The sequence below is a fragment of the Gobius niger genome, assembly GCF_951799975.1.
Source record: "Gobius niger genome assembly, chromosome: 2".
In the NCBI taxonomy this organism is placed as follows: Eukaryota; Metazoa; Chordata; class Actinopteri; order Gobiiformes; family Gobiidae; genus Gobius; species Gobius niger.
The window spans coordinates 18,882,864-18,899,647 of NC_136853.1; the positions used below are offsets into that span (position 1 = coordinate 18,882,864).

Consider the following 16,784-nt stretch of genomic DNA (forward strand, 5'->3'; position numbering starts at 1 on the left):
ATGTATTGAAACGATGAGTTGCATAGTAATTTGGAACAGTGGATTTTGAGGTTTTTACTATATTTATTTTTGAAAAAAATACTGTTATCATTCAGAATTTTTTTCCACCACATTTAAATGATCCTCTACCAGTTAAAGACTTGACAATTATGCTGACTCTCATTTGAGTTGACAATTTGGAAAATCTTAATAATTAGCATAATAGCATAATAATTTGGAACGCAGTGTATATGTATATATGTTCATTATCACCTGGCATTGTTTCAGTTGTTTTAGTCACGTTTTGGTATTGCTTATTTTCTGTCTGTTCTGTCCATAACATACAAGGTGTTTTATTTTATCAATGTCCAGTGGAGGCGTCATAAGAGGCACTACAGGAAACATATGAGGAGGTGACCGTCAGGAGAAGAAAGGCGTCAGAGCCAGGGGAGAAGGACAGAGATGAAGATGAGGAGCGGGAGGAGGCGGCGCAGCGGGAGCGGAGGGAGCTGCGCAGGAAGAAGAGGAAGGAGGAGGTGGAGGAGCTGACCAGTGTGGGACACCACCCTCTGAAACAGGGACAAACCCAGGAGGCGCTGCACCGTTTCAGATGGTCAAAGGAGCACTGAATGCAGCCAGTCGGGTTTCCTCCGGGTGCTATACGGTTTCCCCTTCCGCCAAAAACAAGGAATAACTGTTTCTATGGAGTTTATCCCCCACCCATGACACATTTCAAGTTGTCTTTAAACAATAATTGGAGTATCTAGTAGCCTACAAATATTTTCATTCCTGCACTATAACCAATGGAATGCTTCATAATTTGGCACTAATCAAGTCTTTTCCTCTGGACACTGGTTCTCTCCTGGAGGCTCCTCTCTCCTCTGGCCAGAAGCAGTGCTGAAAGACAAAGCAGTGGGACCTGGAACGGTCTATGCTCCCACCCCTGTCCCCTGTGAGCAGCCGAACAGCCACAAGACTCTATGCAAGTGTTGTTCTGTGCTCAGTGTGATGCATGTCTCTGTTGATATGTTGACTGTTTTTACAAGAAGCAGAAAAGTTCTTATCTGATCACGAGCGCTGCTTATTCCAGATGGAGTTTTGCTGCTATGCTACTCTGATATATCAATATGCCAATAAGTATTAGTGTACCAGATGCGTGTGTTTATCAAAAATAGCAACAATCCTGTACGAGAAATCGTTTGATAGCATACATTTTTTGACCGTTCCATCGTTTTTTAATAAACCAGTAAAAATTTGTGAAACAGATGTTTGTATGTCCAGGGCAAGATGGATTGATTCTTTGAAAACCCTCTTTGTTGGAGGTGCTCATCCATCTATGGCGATCCGTGTTTCAGTACATCTTAATAAAGTAATCCCCTCCCTCATTTTTCTGAGCCTAGGAATGCCCTTGTTCTTGCACTCTTCTCTTTGTCTTGTGGGGCACCGCTTTGATTTGTTTAGGTTTCAGATTTAGGGTTGACTAAGGCCATGACTCTTCATTAGTCTGAGATGACTTGTTTTAATTTTCCTTCCGTCCATTGACGGCACCATGATACGGGAGTCTTACCAAATGATAGCTGAGGCCGCATCGGTTGTTTTGTCTATTTTTATGTAACATGAAGTATAGGTTTTGTAATAACTTAATGTTGAATTAGATAAATAAAATGAATCGCTCTTCTGTGTGCGCGGTTTTCATCAAAATCCTAATAAATCAGGCAGTGTACCAGCATACGGTTCCATTTTTCACAAGGACTTTCTAGTCATTAGAAAGTCATTAATTTTGTTCAGACATATCACTCGACTTTCATCTGCAGACTATGATAACTGCGTCACTGGCCAAAGGTTCCAGCGCGTGCCTTTGAAACGCTGACCTGTTCTTTAAATGTTTAAAGAGCCGGTTGCATCAGCGTCCTTCGCCCACCCGGACATGTTTGGGTGAGTGGGGGACGAGAGAAAGGCTGTTGTGATATATCATGTGTTTAAAGCTGTGGACGGAGGGAGGCTGGGGTTGGAAAGGGTTAATGACTGGCCCTCTCGCTCGCTGTGGGCTGGTCCACTCGGAGGATCGGACGGGTGGTGTGGGGGCAACCAGAGCACAGAGGTCACATTGCTCACATCAAAGAAGGCATGGGGCTGGGCCTGCCTGATGGACTGGTCAGTGACACCTTGTTTACATCATAGACACCAAGAAACGTGGAATATTCATCAAAAATGTATATTTTCTTGTGCTAGTCTTTGTCTTTTCTTCGATGGAAGCGATCGAGAGTGGGCTGAGACTGATATCCTTGTGTATAAAAGGTGCAGAGGGTTATCATTCTGGACTTGCCAGGCTGGGAGTGACTCGGCTAGGCTACTGTTCCAACATGTAGATCACTCCCTCATGCTTCCTAAAGTAAATACAAATAAATAATTATGATTTTGAAACACAACTCAGCTGGTCATTTGCCTCTTCCTTTTTACACACAAGTTGAAGAAAAGCTGCTGATGTGTAGTAGATTTGTTCCCTCGCTGACACATACCAAGGTTTAAGAAACAGCTTTACAGCATGATGGCCGCCTGGAGAACGTGTGCCTTCTGTACCTGAATATGGTTCTTTATGTTCATGAGAGATGGATAACTCATTCATGCCCATGTGGTATGCCCTCTGGTCTGGTACACCAATGTCTTAGAGATACATTTCACTTTTCACACACAGCAGGACAGAACGGTGACACAATGGTCAAGATTTTTGTGCTACAGTTAGAAGGTGCTGAGATCGGTTCCTAGAGAAGATGCAACTATTTATTGTGAAGTTTTGCTTATTCTCCATGTCTGTGTCCATCGGTTTCCTCTACCTTCTATGTGGGTCAAGTTGGCCCATACAGCCCTTTTCCACAGTCACCGGCCGCATGGCACAGTGCACTTTTACTCCTTACTCCTGTCTTGTTGCATTTGGACTTGGTAGTACTCACATGCAAGACCAATTTTAATCATAAGCTGTAAAACACTACAAAGTCTTTTGAATAGAGTGAATATATTTACTATGGACTTTTGGGAATGGCTGCTGGTGACAAAAAGGTAACTTAATTTTACACTACCCTTGATACATTTTACCTGCCAAAAGTTGTACAATGTAATTTACTCTCTAACAATGAGTAATAACTTGTACCTATGGGTTACATACACAATAGAATTGTATGTATTTGTAATTTGAAGGTACATTTCTTAATAACACATAAGACCCTAACTCTAACCTGAAGCCCTAACCCTAAGGGTCTTACGTCCTGTTACATTATGTATCTCCAAAGTACAAAAACACATTATTCCATTGTATGTACTACATAGTTACAAGTTATTACACATTGTTGCAGAGCAGATTACATTGTACTAAATTTTGTTATGTGCAAAGCATCAAGGGTAGTGTGAAATAAAGTGCAACCAAAAAAGGTTTTGATGAAAGAATATTAAGGGTCAGAGTATAGTCTTAAATTGGTTTATTTACAAAGGTATCTCTGAGTTACAGAATTGTACTGTTGCAATCTGATCTTTGATTTTCATATGATTTTCATAAGACTATAAACAGTTCATCATGCAAAAGAAAATCTTTTTACATCTTTGAAAAATAAATACTATTGACAAAAAAAGAAAGAAAAACTTGAATTACACCTATGTACATTTAAAAGAGACAATGTTTTAATTGCTTTCACAAAGTAACACCCAACTCTAGAACTGGCCTGATTTGACATAGTTTTACTAAATACAAAGTTAAACCCTGGCCTGGTCATCCCTTAGTGATCAATGACATGAATCACAAGCAGTAACTTTCTCCGATTTTCATGACATGTTTAGCTATAGTAACGAAAGGCAAGAACACAATGTCTTTGGCGTGAGGTACAACCAGAATCTACCAGAATTTCACCACACTGCATTCTTGCCCAGGTATTTGGACAAAACATATTCCTTCACATCAACACTGCCTTATATAACATGTGTTTCTTTAATGTGTATCCCTTAACTCTTTTCTTTATACTTGAGTTCATACTTTCTTGGTGTGTGTTCACTGACCTCATTATGTGCTTCATTTTCTTACAGTATATGCTCACTGGAGATTTGTCTTCATCGAAATATATTTAAACAGTAACAGTTTATGACAAGAAATGGCTTAAGCGAGATTAAATTCCATCCTCTGTTTGCAAAAAAAAAAACATTCTCTTTTCTCTCAATTTCTGTGGGTAAATGTTTAAAGATCTGGAAAATATTTTGGAAGCTCTGGCTAAGATTTGACCTGATCAAATAGTATCGTTCTAAAGTGTTCCCATATTTACTGATTGATTCGTTTCTATTTACTGCAATTCGGCTACAAAGGAAGACGACTACAAAAGATATACCCCCACATGACTCTCCTGGCAATTGATTCATTTACAACGGCCTCCGACTACAGTTAACATTGTGACAAGATCCCTATCCATGGTGCCCAAAATGTTTTCAGCTCATCAGCTTGTTTTCTTCCATCCTTGCAGGTGTTATTGGAAGTCAAATTTGTATGAAAATAATCCTTAATGTGTGTTCACGGCTAAAACCCTTTTTAGCTATTTTCATTCCAGTCCGGCATGATGCTGACGCTGTGCACGGTGTGGTATTGATGAGGAGACAGTGTGCGTGGAATGCCGTGGTGGTAAAGGTACTCGTTTCCCTGCAGACTGGCGGTTGGTGACTGCAGTCCTGTCCCCGGGCTGCACTGTCGGGCCAAAGTCTGGTGAGGAATGGGGCTCTGATACATGGCCGCATGGTGGCCGTCCCCCAGCTGTGGAGATCCGTGTCCTCCCACGCCCAGCCGGGATACCAGGGACCCTGAGGTGAAGTGGGCTGAGAAGTGTTGGTAAGGCAACCGCTCCATGGGCTGCATAGAAGTAACAGAGCAGCTCCCGTACGGTGACACACTGGCCCAAGTGTTGCAGCTGATGTCCTCTAGACTAGGAACAGGCTCGGCCCCCTGTGCAGCTCCAGCGTACATGCATGCCTGCCGCTGACTGGACTCACTGCGGTATGGTCCTCCGGCCAGGCTCAGGCTTTGTGTGTAGCCCACAGGTCGGTAGTAATGATCATCCTCACTTGAAGAGCTCTCTAGATATGACTTCTTATAGCTGTGTTCACTTGAGTGACAATCATCTTCCACTAAAAAGAGAAATTTTGCAACATAACTACAAGTAATTAAAACTTAAGACATGACATACCGGAAATAATCTGACATACAAGCAAAATATTTTAAAGTCCCTGTACCTGATTTTTCCTGTTTTCAGATTGACAAAGGGGAGCTTCTTTGACCCCTCTTTCAAACCATATTTTTCCACTCAGGGAGGTAGTTAGGTTTTAATTATTTTGGGTTATGAGCCTTGCACAAACCAGATTAACATTAAAGTGAAAATAACATGAGCACAGTAATATCAATGTGGAACGGCTTCAATGCAAATCCTTTGACAGAGGGCTGACTTTTATTTGCTGCTAATTGGATCAAGTGCATCTTTTTAAAGGTGCATTATGTGGTCATCATGGCGCCTTTACTTTCCATCACAGTGATCTCTATGACGCTACAGGATCAATCAAAGGTTTTCACTGCTGACGGACCCTCACACTAGAAAGCCTACTAAACAAGTGATCCTGGAGCGTCGTAGAGACCACAGTGATGGAAAGTAAAGGCATCGTGCTGACCACTCATACAGCCGCTGGGTCACTACAAGGTCAAATATGCACAAATATCAACTTTTTTTTCCACATAAAAAGTTGCACAGTGCACCTTTAAGTCAAACTCACATGTCTAGTGCTATAGCAATTCATTATTTTGTTTTAAAAAATTTATTTGTGTGTAAATATGCCGGACTCAGTGGTCCCATGAGGTATTTACTGTACTAACTGTCCTATTAAAAAGAGTTTCAGGTCAAATGTACTTTTAATGCCAATTGAAATCAAATTGGCTTTTAAATGTCACCTGTGTCGACCCCACGTATGTCTCAAGTCTGTCTCATCTACTTCTCTCTGCTCCTTTAGTATAGTGTGGCACGTTTGTCCATGCCTCTTGATACTAGTGGCACCGACGCAGACACACAAAAATGCGATGACATGCGATTAGAGGTTGCTGCTTAAGGACAAATCATATGACACATCATTCGCTCGATGACGGATGATTGATACAGCATGCATGGCGTGGTTGTCTCCCATAGTGATCCCAGGTATGGTGTCGCCCAGTCGGCCGTATGGGACATTATGTGGCGTTTACGGAGAGGGAATACTTAGAGAACCATGACAAGTTTTAATTATGTTGCAGCCAAACATGGTGCTATAAATGTGTTTATTACTAATACTAACCTTAAGCTGATCCCCAGTCTCTTGACTGTTATGAAAATGCACGTGAACTCCACAAAGAAAGGGTCAGGTGAACATAAAGGGGCATTTTAGCGTGGTGCATGAGATTCAGGCATGGAGTCTTCCTCAGTACTGGCAAAGTGGTTGTATAACCATAAAATGTGCATTTTACATAATCTTCCAGATGGTTGCAGATCTACAGTGTCAAGTTTAAATTGTGGAAAATAATGCCCAATAGGCAAAAGGCTGTGGTTCTGTAGTGTTTTATCTGGTCTCATTTACACCTCCTGTTATTGCAATATTGTAAAGTGATTTGAGGCCATACACAGCAGGGATGCACAACATCTGCATAGTTAGGCAACATACTATACTATACCATACTGGAAAATGGATTCCACTCTACTACGGATCAGAATCTGAACAAACTCCACTTGTACTGAGGGATTATTTCTTTTCTTAAAACAAATGTGCTCTTGTACCTTTCCTCTTGATGCAGTGGTACTCCTGGCTGTGCTCGTGAGGCAGAGGGAAGGAGCCAGACTGGGGCAGCATGTCCTGAGAGGTGCTGGAGACACCACTGTCACACTGGGAGTACTGGCTGCTGATGGCATTGGTGCTAGACAGGCCTTGAATCTCTCCACTGAATGGACTCTGGCTCGAGCCCACTCTCTGACGCACAGTGCTGCGAGGGACCACTGGATACTCCTTAGTGCTAGTGATAGATGTGATAGACACATTTCAGTTATTAAAAAAAATACCATTTGACATCAGTTTTTCCCCAGTATTTGTGGCCCAAGACAATTCTGTAAAGCTGAAACTTGCATTATTGCTACATATCTTTCTCTTGGGAGAAATGTAAATAGATAAATGAAACACATCAGCTTCTGACATGAACTCAGGTCGAAAGGCTGTCTTATAAATCACCCACAAAGATAAAAACTTTTCCCTGAGGATGTTTGTGTAAGCTCTCAGGGGTTTACTACAATGCTTCTCTGGGGTGGCATAGCAATACTTCTGCAATCAAAATGCTTAATTTCTCTACCATTAATCCACAGGTACCACCAATAAAACATTTGGTTACTTTTGCCTTTTATTTCAGTGATGATTTAAGTTGAAAAGTGACCTGGTTTTGTAATAATCTCTTCTTTAAAATCTGTAACCAAAGGCAGACGTGCATAGCTTGCTGCACTTGGGCGGACTGGACAATGGCAGGTAAGATTGATGGTGTGGTTTGGACTCATACCAAGGTCTGTACATTTGCATTTAGTGCAAAAAGGCAATTCACTCAAAATGTCCTGTTATCTTGGATGATGCACCTACTTTAGGTAACTCAGCATATGTCAGTTACAATCAAACTTTTAAAGGTGCCTCATTTTGAAGCATCTTGTCAAATGCTAAGTTTTCCATTTCACTTAAATTACAGCATTCATTTAGAACACTTAATTAGAAAGGCCCTTTTCCACTATACTTCAAATACATATCTTTTAGGCAGTGGACATGTTTTAGCGGCCATTGCAGAAGTTTGATGGGGGTGGGGCCACTTTATGTTTAAAACCAGACTTTCTACTTTGAAAAAGTGGTTTCTACGCAGCTGTGGACGATCCTTAGCTCATCTGGACTGAATAATGAGACTAGTGCGGTTGGGCACTGCCTTGGCGGCTGAACCAAGCGATACGGCCTCCTCGAGGCACGCTGCATAGACGAGAGATGTTACAGCAATGTTTCAGAGGTTGTGCCAGATCAGCCATAAAAGTATTTAACATAAGAAACTGGCCAAAGATCAGAAAGTACACTTACATCACTGAAAATAACACTCACTGAAAATATCAGTCACAACTGGCACGAGCCTCGGCCTTGTACAGGGATTAAAGGGGCGTTTGCAAAGTGACACATGACTCACATGTCACTAATCACAATCAACATCATTAACAGGAAATACTTTTCATCACACTCTGTGTCCATTAAATAATGTCACGGCAAAATATGTTGTGTGTACCTTTGCATTCGGGACATTCGATGTAGCTCCATGTCGTCACTGCCTCGAAAACCTTTTGCAAACGGGTTGTTCTCAATCTTTAGCTGTGTAATCTAAAACAACACATAACAATAACAATAATAATAATAATAACGATAATAACAATAATAACAGCAACAATAACTATAATAATAACAATAATTAAAACGATAATAATAACAACAATAACAGTAATAAAAAACGATCATAACAACAATAATGATAATAATCACAATCACAATGATCATAGTAATAATCATAATAATTCTCATTGTTTGGTTGCTGTACTGACAAAGTGTGTCCATTGGAGCTCATTATTGCAGATATTAGACAGTAGTTTCTGACCGGATAGAGTGGCCAAAATATTTACTGAAGTAGAAGTAAAGTGTTTCAGTCTGATTTATGTTTTCGTGGGCCTTTCTGTGTGGAGTTTGCATGTTCTCCCCCGTGTGCGAGTGTGGGCCAAGAGGTGGAAATTAGCCCCTGACTACAATCCACTGTGGGAAGTTTACATACGTGAGCCCATGTGTGTTCATTAACTTGCATTGTCCTAAAATAAACACGTACATGTACTTGAGTAAATACAAATGAGTACTTCCCGGATCTGACAGGGTACAGGTCCATCAGGACTGGTGCTTATGTGCACTCTGGCTAACTTTTTCTCCAGACCTTATAAAATCCCTTTTGTTACCCTTTAAGAGAGTCTTGTGAAATGTCTCTGCAACTTATTGTTTCATCTCTAGTTTCAAAAGGACTAAGTCATATTTTGCACTTGCTTTGCCCTTTGCACATAAAAAGCACAATAATGGCTCATTGCAACACCCTGCATTATATGAGTGCACCCAAACATAGACAAGTCATTTGAGTTGGTGATTACGTCACCTTAAGACAGCTCCATTTATTACTTCTTAATATGACTGTTGCAGGGCCCCACATATGCATCCAGAGGTTGTTATTCAAACACATACATGATTACATAACACATATGAGGCATTTTGAGTCCTCCTGGACCCTGTATAATACACTGCAGTGGAGCAGGTGAGCTGAACACATGTAACCCATAGCTTTGCACATGTGAGACTGAATAGACAATTGTGGTAAATCACAAATGCTTGTTTTCGCACAGGTCTGGAAAGCCCCAATAATTAGCCCAGGGTTACGATGTCAGACCCCAGTAACATGTTTGAAAATAATGAATGGTCTCTACAGAATGTCGGTCATTTGCGCTTCCTGTTCCCAGAAAGGCCCTCACTTCTGATTGGTTAAGGAGATATTATGGGTGTTCGCCCCTTTCCCATATTCCCTAAACTAAAAACATATAGGCTATAGGCCTCCACAGCCACATGATGTTAAACAGACACTGTTTACATGGCGTCTTTCTCTGAGGCCTCTTTAAGACCAAAATTAAGACTAATATTTTTTTCTGCTCCTTTCCCCGAGTCCATGAAAAAACTAGGCTTGGATAGAAATGAATGCGTTTTAGGCCAAACAGTACAGTATGAAGTCTGCAACCCCTGGTTTGGAAAAGTCTGGTCTAATCTGAAGTCAGTCGTCATTTAGACCTAATGAAATTCTGGTTCTGCACCCTGGTTTTACTCTTCACATTCAAAAGGTTGCATACCCCTTAATAGAATCCGCGCGTAAAATTTTTACACTTGTTAATTATTGCCATAGCCTTGTTTAATTATTATTATTTTTTTAAACGGATCGTAAAGAGTCATTACAAAATCTCTCAAATAATAGTTCGATGGTGTGACGTGTTTGGCGCTGGTCTCGCTCAAAGCATGTTGGCCTCTTTAGACGACGCAGTGCGTGGGTCCATATAAAAAGTAGAACTCGCAGCAATGACGCGTTAAGAAGAACAATTTTAAGGAACGAGGCCTAAACTAAACCATTTCAATTCACCATGGGAAACTATTGAGCTCGTGTTATGTGTGCGTAATGTTGGCGAAAATTGGCCTTGAAAAAAATGAGTGAAAAGGATCAACACAGCGGGACAAATGTTCCTGTTGCTTAATCGATGGCCTTACCTTGTGGTTCTGGTACGAAGTCACCGCTATGAATGCCGTCTCGGGAAACACGTGCGTGCAGAAGGCCGTGTTTTTGGATCCAAAGCCGTTGTTCTCGTCCGCTTTGACGATGTGGATCCTGGGTTGATATTTATGCATGGAGTTCAGGATGATCTGCGGAGAAGACCGTCTCATTAAGCACGGGCAGTGTAGGCTATAGCTCCTCACAGACGACTAGTTGAAAGCTTATAAGAATAATAATAAGAAAGGTCAGGCTCACGATTTAATTTGACCGAGGGCAGACTTTTTCGTAACACTATAGGGCCAGATTCCACGTGCAATGAATAAGAGCTAAAATTATTATTGCATTTATATGAAATAAATTTCGGTTGAATGAATTAAAGCACGTGAACATAAACTGTGAGTCTGTTTATTATCACTTGTTGGACAAGTTTTGCTGTACAGTGTCTGGTTTGTCCAGTGCTGTTCAAATAAATCAAATAAACAAATAATCATGTAGGCTGCAGAAGCCGACATGATAGTGGGTTACTGCGCTATCTGACAAAAAGCTGTGGCCTATAGGTGACTTTTGAAATTCACAGAGCTTCACATTAACACAAGCCAACAAGCCAAACACTGGTTTAAATGTAGACTCTTTTACTCTCACTTTATGATAATAATAATAATAATAATAATAATAATAATAATAATAATAATAATAATAATAATAATAATAATAATAATGATAATAATAATAATAATAATAATAATAATAATAATAATAATAATAATAATAGTAATAATAATAATAATAATAATACAAAAAGCAACAAATAAGTCATAAATGTAATTGTAATTCAAAGTTTGGAACATTTGAAAAACACTAGACCTTCTCCTCTCTTTAGACCTGGGCTCCTCTCTTTAGACCTTCTCCTCTCTTTAGACCTGCTCCTCTCTTTAGACCTGGGCTCCTCTCTTTAGACCTGCTCCTCTCTTTAGACCTTCTCCTCTCTTTAGACCTGGGCTCCTCTCTTTAGACCTTCTCCTCTCTTTAGACCTGCTCCTCTCTTTAGACCTTCTCCTCTCTTTAGACCTGGGCTCTTCTCTTTAGACCTGCTCCTCTCTTTAGACCTGGGCTCCTCTCTTTAGACCTGCTCCTCTCTTTAGACCTGGGCTCCTCTCTTTAGACCTGCTCCTCTCTTTAGACCTGCTCCTCTCTTTAGACCTGGGCTCTTCTCTTTAGACCTGCTCCTCTCTTTAGACCTGGGCTCCTCTCTTTAGACCTGCTCCTCTCTTTAGACCTGGGCTCCTCTCTTTAGACCTGCTCCTCTCTTTAGACCTGCTCCTCTCTTTAGACCTGGGCTCCTCTCTTTAGACCTGGGCTCCTCTCTTTAGACCTGGGCTCCTCTCTTTAGACCTGGGCTCCTCTCTTTAGACCTGCTCCTCTCTTTAGACCTGCTCCTCTCTTTAGACCTGGGCTCCTCTCTTTAGACCTGGGCTCCTCTCTTTAGACCTTCTCCTCTATTTAGACCTGGGCTCCTCTCTTTAGACCTGGGCTCCTCTATTTAGACCTGGGCTCCTCTCTTTAGACCTGGGCTCCTCTCTTTAGACCTGCTCCTCTCTTTAGACCTTCTCCTCTATTTAGACCTGGGCTCCTCTCTTTGGACCTGCGCTCCTATCTTTAGACCTGCGCTCCTATCTTTAGACCTGCGCTCCTATCTTTAGACCTGCGCTCCCTGTCCTTATCTTAAGGACTGTTTTTGTAGCTCCCCTTCTGTGGCAGCAGGCTGACACAAGGCCTCAGGCCCTGAGCCAGGTACCTGTTGGTCAGTCGACTGAAGCGTGGAGACACAACAGGTCTTTTTTTTTCTCTTATTTTATTCACTAGTGGTCCATGAGGCAGACTGTGGCTGTTGTCACCTCTATGCCATAACTTAATACTATAACAATGCCAAGTTTACGCATCCAATTGCATATGTTGATTATTTGACTAGAGCAGTAAGCACTTTAACATAGAATATGATGTTGCTATACATTAAAATATTCATCAACACAGGAACCCAAACAAATAAGCACTCTCATTTTTGTCTTGTAACATCCAGTTACCAACTTGCGAAACAGGAACTTGCCCTGGTAATTTTCTCTTGTTAAACACTTTGTTTAAACGTTTGTGTTAATGCTTATTTATAGCTAATTTGTGCTTGAAAAAACACACAGGGATCAGTGCAAATCTGCCGTTGGCCACAGTGCAGCACTTTTGAAGCCAAAGATGACAGTATATATGACAGTGCTCTGAGTGCGGCCTGCATTGCGGTGCATTGGCTGTTGCTGGACCACCCACTGTCTCTGCCTGTTTCAGCCTCCAGTGTAAATGATAGCATTCGATGGTTTTGAGGGATTGCTTTTGCTCTAAAGACACTGCCCTTTACTTTCAAGCTGGCCACATCAGAGAGTTCTCCTAAGCTTTTGGGATTAGCTGGCTTTGTACACTATCATCTATTGTTCATCGCATTCTGCCATTGGAATATAAACAGTATGATCCTGACACTCCCGAGCAGACTGATGAGGGAAGAGCAGAATCAGAGATGAAAAACACAGAGGAATATTCCAGGACTGGAGGCTGAGATCAAAGGAAACGCTGCAGCACATGAAACAAGAGAGTCCAACTTAAACTAAACCTCGGCTATAATATTGATCATATCTATTGAAATAAAGCCATATGCTTTGTTTTGACAAATGTTGAAAACCTAGATGTTCACATAACCAGCTGTTTGTGCTTCCTAACAAACTGTGTTGCTTTACAGAAACACATTCAGTTAAAGGCCACATGTAGGCCCACTTTAAAGCTGGTAATAACAACTCTTCCATATATTTTCAGTACTTTAAACCTACATAGTGATGATTTTACCTCGTGCTCTAGTCAGTGCCATATTACATAATAATACGCAATATTATTAGATGTCTAACAGAACCAGGGACCAAGCTGTGCCTCATGTCCTCCCCAAGTCTGATTTTTAACTGGGTATATTTAACAGAAAATGTCTGAATCAGTGCTGCCCATCTCAACAAATGACATTTAACTCATAAATCATCTCTGAGGGATTCCAAGCAGCTGGACCAACAAGTTGATGGCGGACATTTTTAGACAGTCAGAATATAATTTATGAATCCCAGGGTGCGTTCTATCAGCGTTCAGCCCCAGCAAGGATAAGTGCCACAACAAAACATTACAAGGAAAATTGCACTAAAGAATATAGGAAAAGCTGAGAAGGTGGAGAGTAATAGAGGAAAAAAAACAGAGGTAGTGTTTTTATATTCCAGAACAGACCATTTCTAAAGGGTATTATGTTGAAATAGCAAATTACAGGCCTGCACTATTTGGACTTTTGGTTTGCAAACTTAAAGGCATTTATTGCAGCTAAATGTACTACTTTTGCAAGTTGTAAGCAATATAAACAGCATTGTCTTTTTATTTGTTTATTCATTTTTACTTCGGTAACTTTGTAAATGTAGCTTAACACACAGTTTAAAAATCAAATACCATGTTAAACGCCAAAACGGCTTCTTGGAATAGCTTTTAGGTTTAGTAAAATGAATCTCCGCCAAGGAAGAAGAAAGTTAAAAAGTTGTGACTGCTTAAGAACATTATGGGCACCTACGTGTCCGAAAGGATCCAGGTGGTTGTTGGTCAATTTAAGCTTCTGGAAGGACACGAGCTGGCGCATCCAGTGCGCGCCCGTGGCGGGAGAGTCCGGGTGCACATATAATCTACCTGGCATCGCGGGCTCGGCCTTCCCCGTCACAGACCTGGGAGGATAAAGCGGATACGCCTGAATCAATAATAATAATAATAATAACAATAATAATAATGATGGAAAATCTTTTACGGGTTTTGTAAAAGCCTGTGGCAAAAACAATAAAAGAAAGTTTCAGATTCCCCCAGAACAGGTATGCTCCATTTATGAGCCTATATGAAGGTTTGGATTTGTTTGGGACCGCATGTTGTTGTTCAATGTGATCAGATCAAGTGTAGATTACTCTGTATGTGCCCTGGACATATCATTATGACCCGTATTTACATGTGATTATCCTCTAAAGGCCTAAGCTAACTCTTTATGTAGAGCCACTGACCCACAAGGCATTACTGTTTGCGCTCTGTATGGACAAGATACTACGCAAGGTTTACGCATGACAACCTGTGACCGCTTTGTGAATTTCATTTGGTCTTTAAATTAGACAAACTTTTATCAACCCCACGGAATATAAGCTTTTTTTTGTGTGCAATATTCATAACGCCTACATTCGTAACAACAATGGTCAGTAATTTTGTGCAAGTGCGGCTAATGTCGCAATGAACGACACTGATCCAATACTGTGACGTACTTACCATTTATTATCAGCAAACTTGTATCTATGGTCATCCGCCGGGACAACGTCCATGAGCAAAATATATTTGGTTTTTGGATTCAGCCCGGTGACTTTGACCTTAAAGCTGGGAAACATGCGCCTGCAAAAGACAAAACATTTTTTACCCGTTACAGTAAATATATAAGTAAAAATATATAAGTAAAAATATAGGCAAAACTATTCCATCTCTCTAAACGAGGTGCCCACTTATTGCGCATAGATCGAAAAAGTCCTGTGGATCAAAGTAAACCAGGGTTTTCCAAAACAATTCCACACGTTTCACTGGTATTATTTTTGAATCAGATGCGCTGTGCGTCAACGCGCAGAAGACGACGAGGAGAGCGATTGAATTATCTCTTTATGGCCAAAAACAGCTGTGAGGTGACTGACGGGAGTATAAGCTGACTCCAGGCAGCTGTGTTAGAAAATAACTGGCAACACCACGGGAAATGTATTCCACTAAATAATAGATTATGAACATTTAACAAAGAAGCCGGATACCGCTTTAATATGGATGAACACTTGCGCCATTACGCACACACTTCTCACATCAGCGACTCGTGCTCCGGCTGTTGCGCAGCTGAACGTCAACAATATGAAGCGTAATGGACACAGTTAAAGCCCGTACGTTTAACTTGTTTTTGAAAGAGTTGACATAATTACAATCGGTGTGTTTTCGCTTGTATTATTTATGAATGGGTGGGCACAGAGTGGATATTATAATTACCTTCCCGCTTTCGTGATGATCATTTCTGTTCCCACTTCATGAAACTTCACCCACAGCTCTCTCTCGTGCAGATACACCTTGATTCCCTCCATCCCCTGAAATAATCAAATCGGCTTAGACTTTGACAAAAATAGTTTCAATATCTTATCAATGAGTGCTATCTGTTTTTAAAGGTTATGCGTAAGCCTAATATACGCACGATGTGTTACAGATATAATACTACTACTAATAATCATAATATGGTCGCATTGCTGTTTCTATAATTATGTGCAACCAGTGTTTTTTTTTTTTTTAAATAATTGTATTTCGGTAACTGACTTTCTAAAACGATTGCATTTTCTCCTTGGACTCTCCTCGCGCACTGACCTGCTGAATATAGGTGGTCTGCGAGGACGGGGACTTGGTTGTGGGCCCGTTTGGTTTCTCGCTCTTGTTTTCGCTCGGCAACTCTCTGGACTCCGAACCTCCGGGCGAATGTAGTGGACCAAAACTTTCTTCTTGGTCCGCCATGACGGGGAACTGGGGGGGGTGAAGTGAGCGAAGGTTTAGCGTCGGGGTCAGCTTGACAAGTTTCAACAACAGCACTAAGAGATTGAAACATATGGCAAGGGTACGGCTTTTGCTGGTGAAAGATTATGGACTTTTACGCACTAGTTTCCCATCAGAGGACAATTGTTAGAATGCACAAAACATGTGTCCATATTACCACAGAAAATGTTGTTTGTTTTGAAGTAGTTGCACTTAATTCCGTAAGAGCTTTAGACGAGTAGCCTGCACTGATGCGCACTGATCGCACGGATTGGTAAACAGCTTACCAAAAGAAACCCCAGCGTCGTATGCAGCTATAGACCCCCAAAGCCTTGGACAAAAACGTGCCCTGCAAACAAAACCAAAAAAAGCAGTGTCGAGAACCGTTATCCAGAGGGTCTCTTGAAGAAGAAGAAGCAGTGTGTTGTTTTCCCAGCAGGTCTGGTCCAGTTCCGTTTCAGAGGCACCGTGTTTGTCTCTTGACTTGGCTCCTGACAGCTAACGCGCAAACTCTGCCATATTGTGCATTTTTGCGCTGTTACGCGTTTCAGAGAAAACCCGCTCCGGCACCATAAGCACTAAGCAGTAGTCCAGTCCCAGAGGAGTGCTCCGTCACCTCCTTGTTCCCTCCTCTCTCAGCTCCACACAGTGCGCCCCGGTCTCTCTCCAGCGCAGTCTTCTGCGCATCAGTAAGAGGAAGCGGCAGTGCAGACGTGTAGGGAGGGGGCGTGGGGGGATCGCTGGTGCCTATATTCAAATAATAATCCCTTCCAGGCCTCCA

The 16,784-nt window shown here is 41.4% G+C and overlaps 1 protein-coding gene across 1 annotated transcript; it reads right to left on the reverse strand.

Annotated features, from left to right (window-relative positions):
* Positions 1 to 4,543: 4,543 nt before the first annotated feature.
* On the reverse strand, positions 4,544 to 15,985 carry tbx5a (T-box transcription factor 5a; the record flags this gene model as incomplete). Its single annotated transcript, XM_079551679.1, has 8 exons — positions 4,544 to 5,133; positions 6,798 to 7,030; positions 8,315 to 8,406; positions 10,363 to 10,515; positions 14,001 to 14,148; positions 14,729 to 14,848; positions 15,476 to 15,570; positions 15,842 to 15,985. 8 exons carry the CDS (start codon positions 15,983 to 15,985, stop codon positions 4,544 to 4,546), a joined length of 1,575 nt encoding a protein of 524 aa, XP_079407805.1.
* Positions 15,986 to 16,784: the final 799 nt, after the last annotated feature.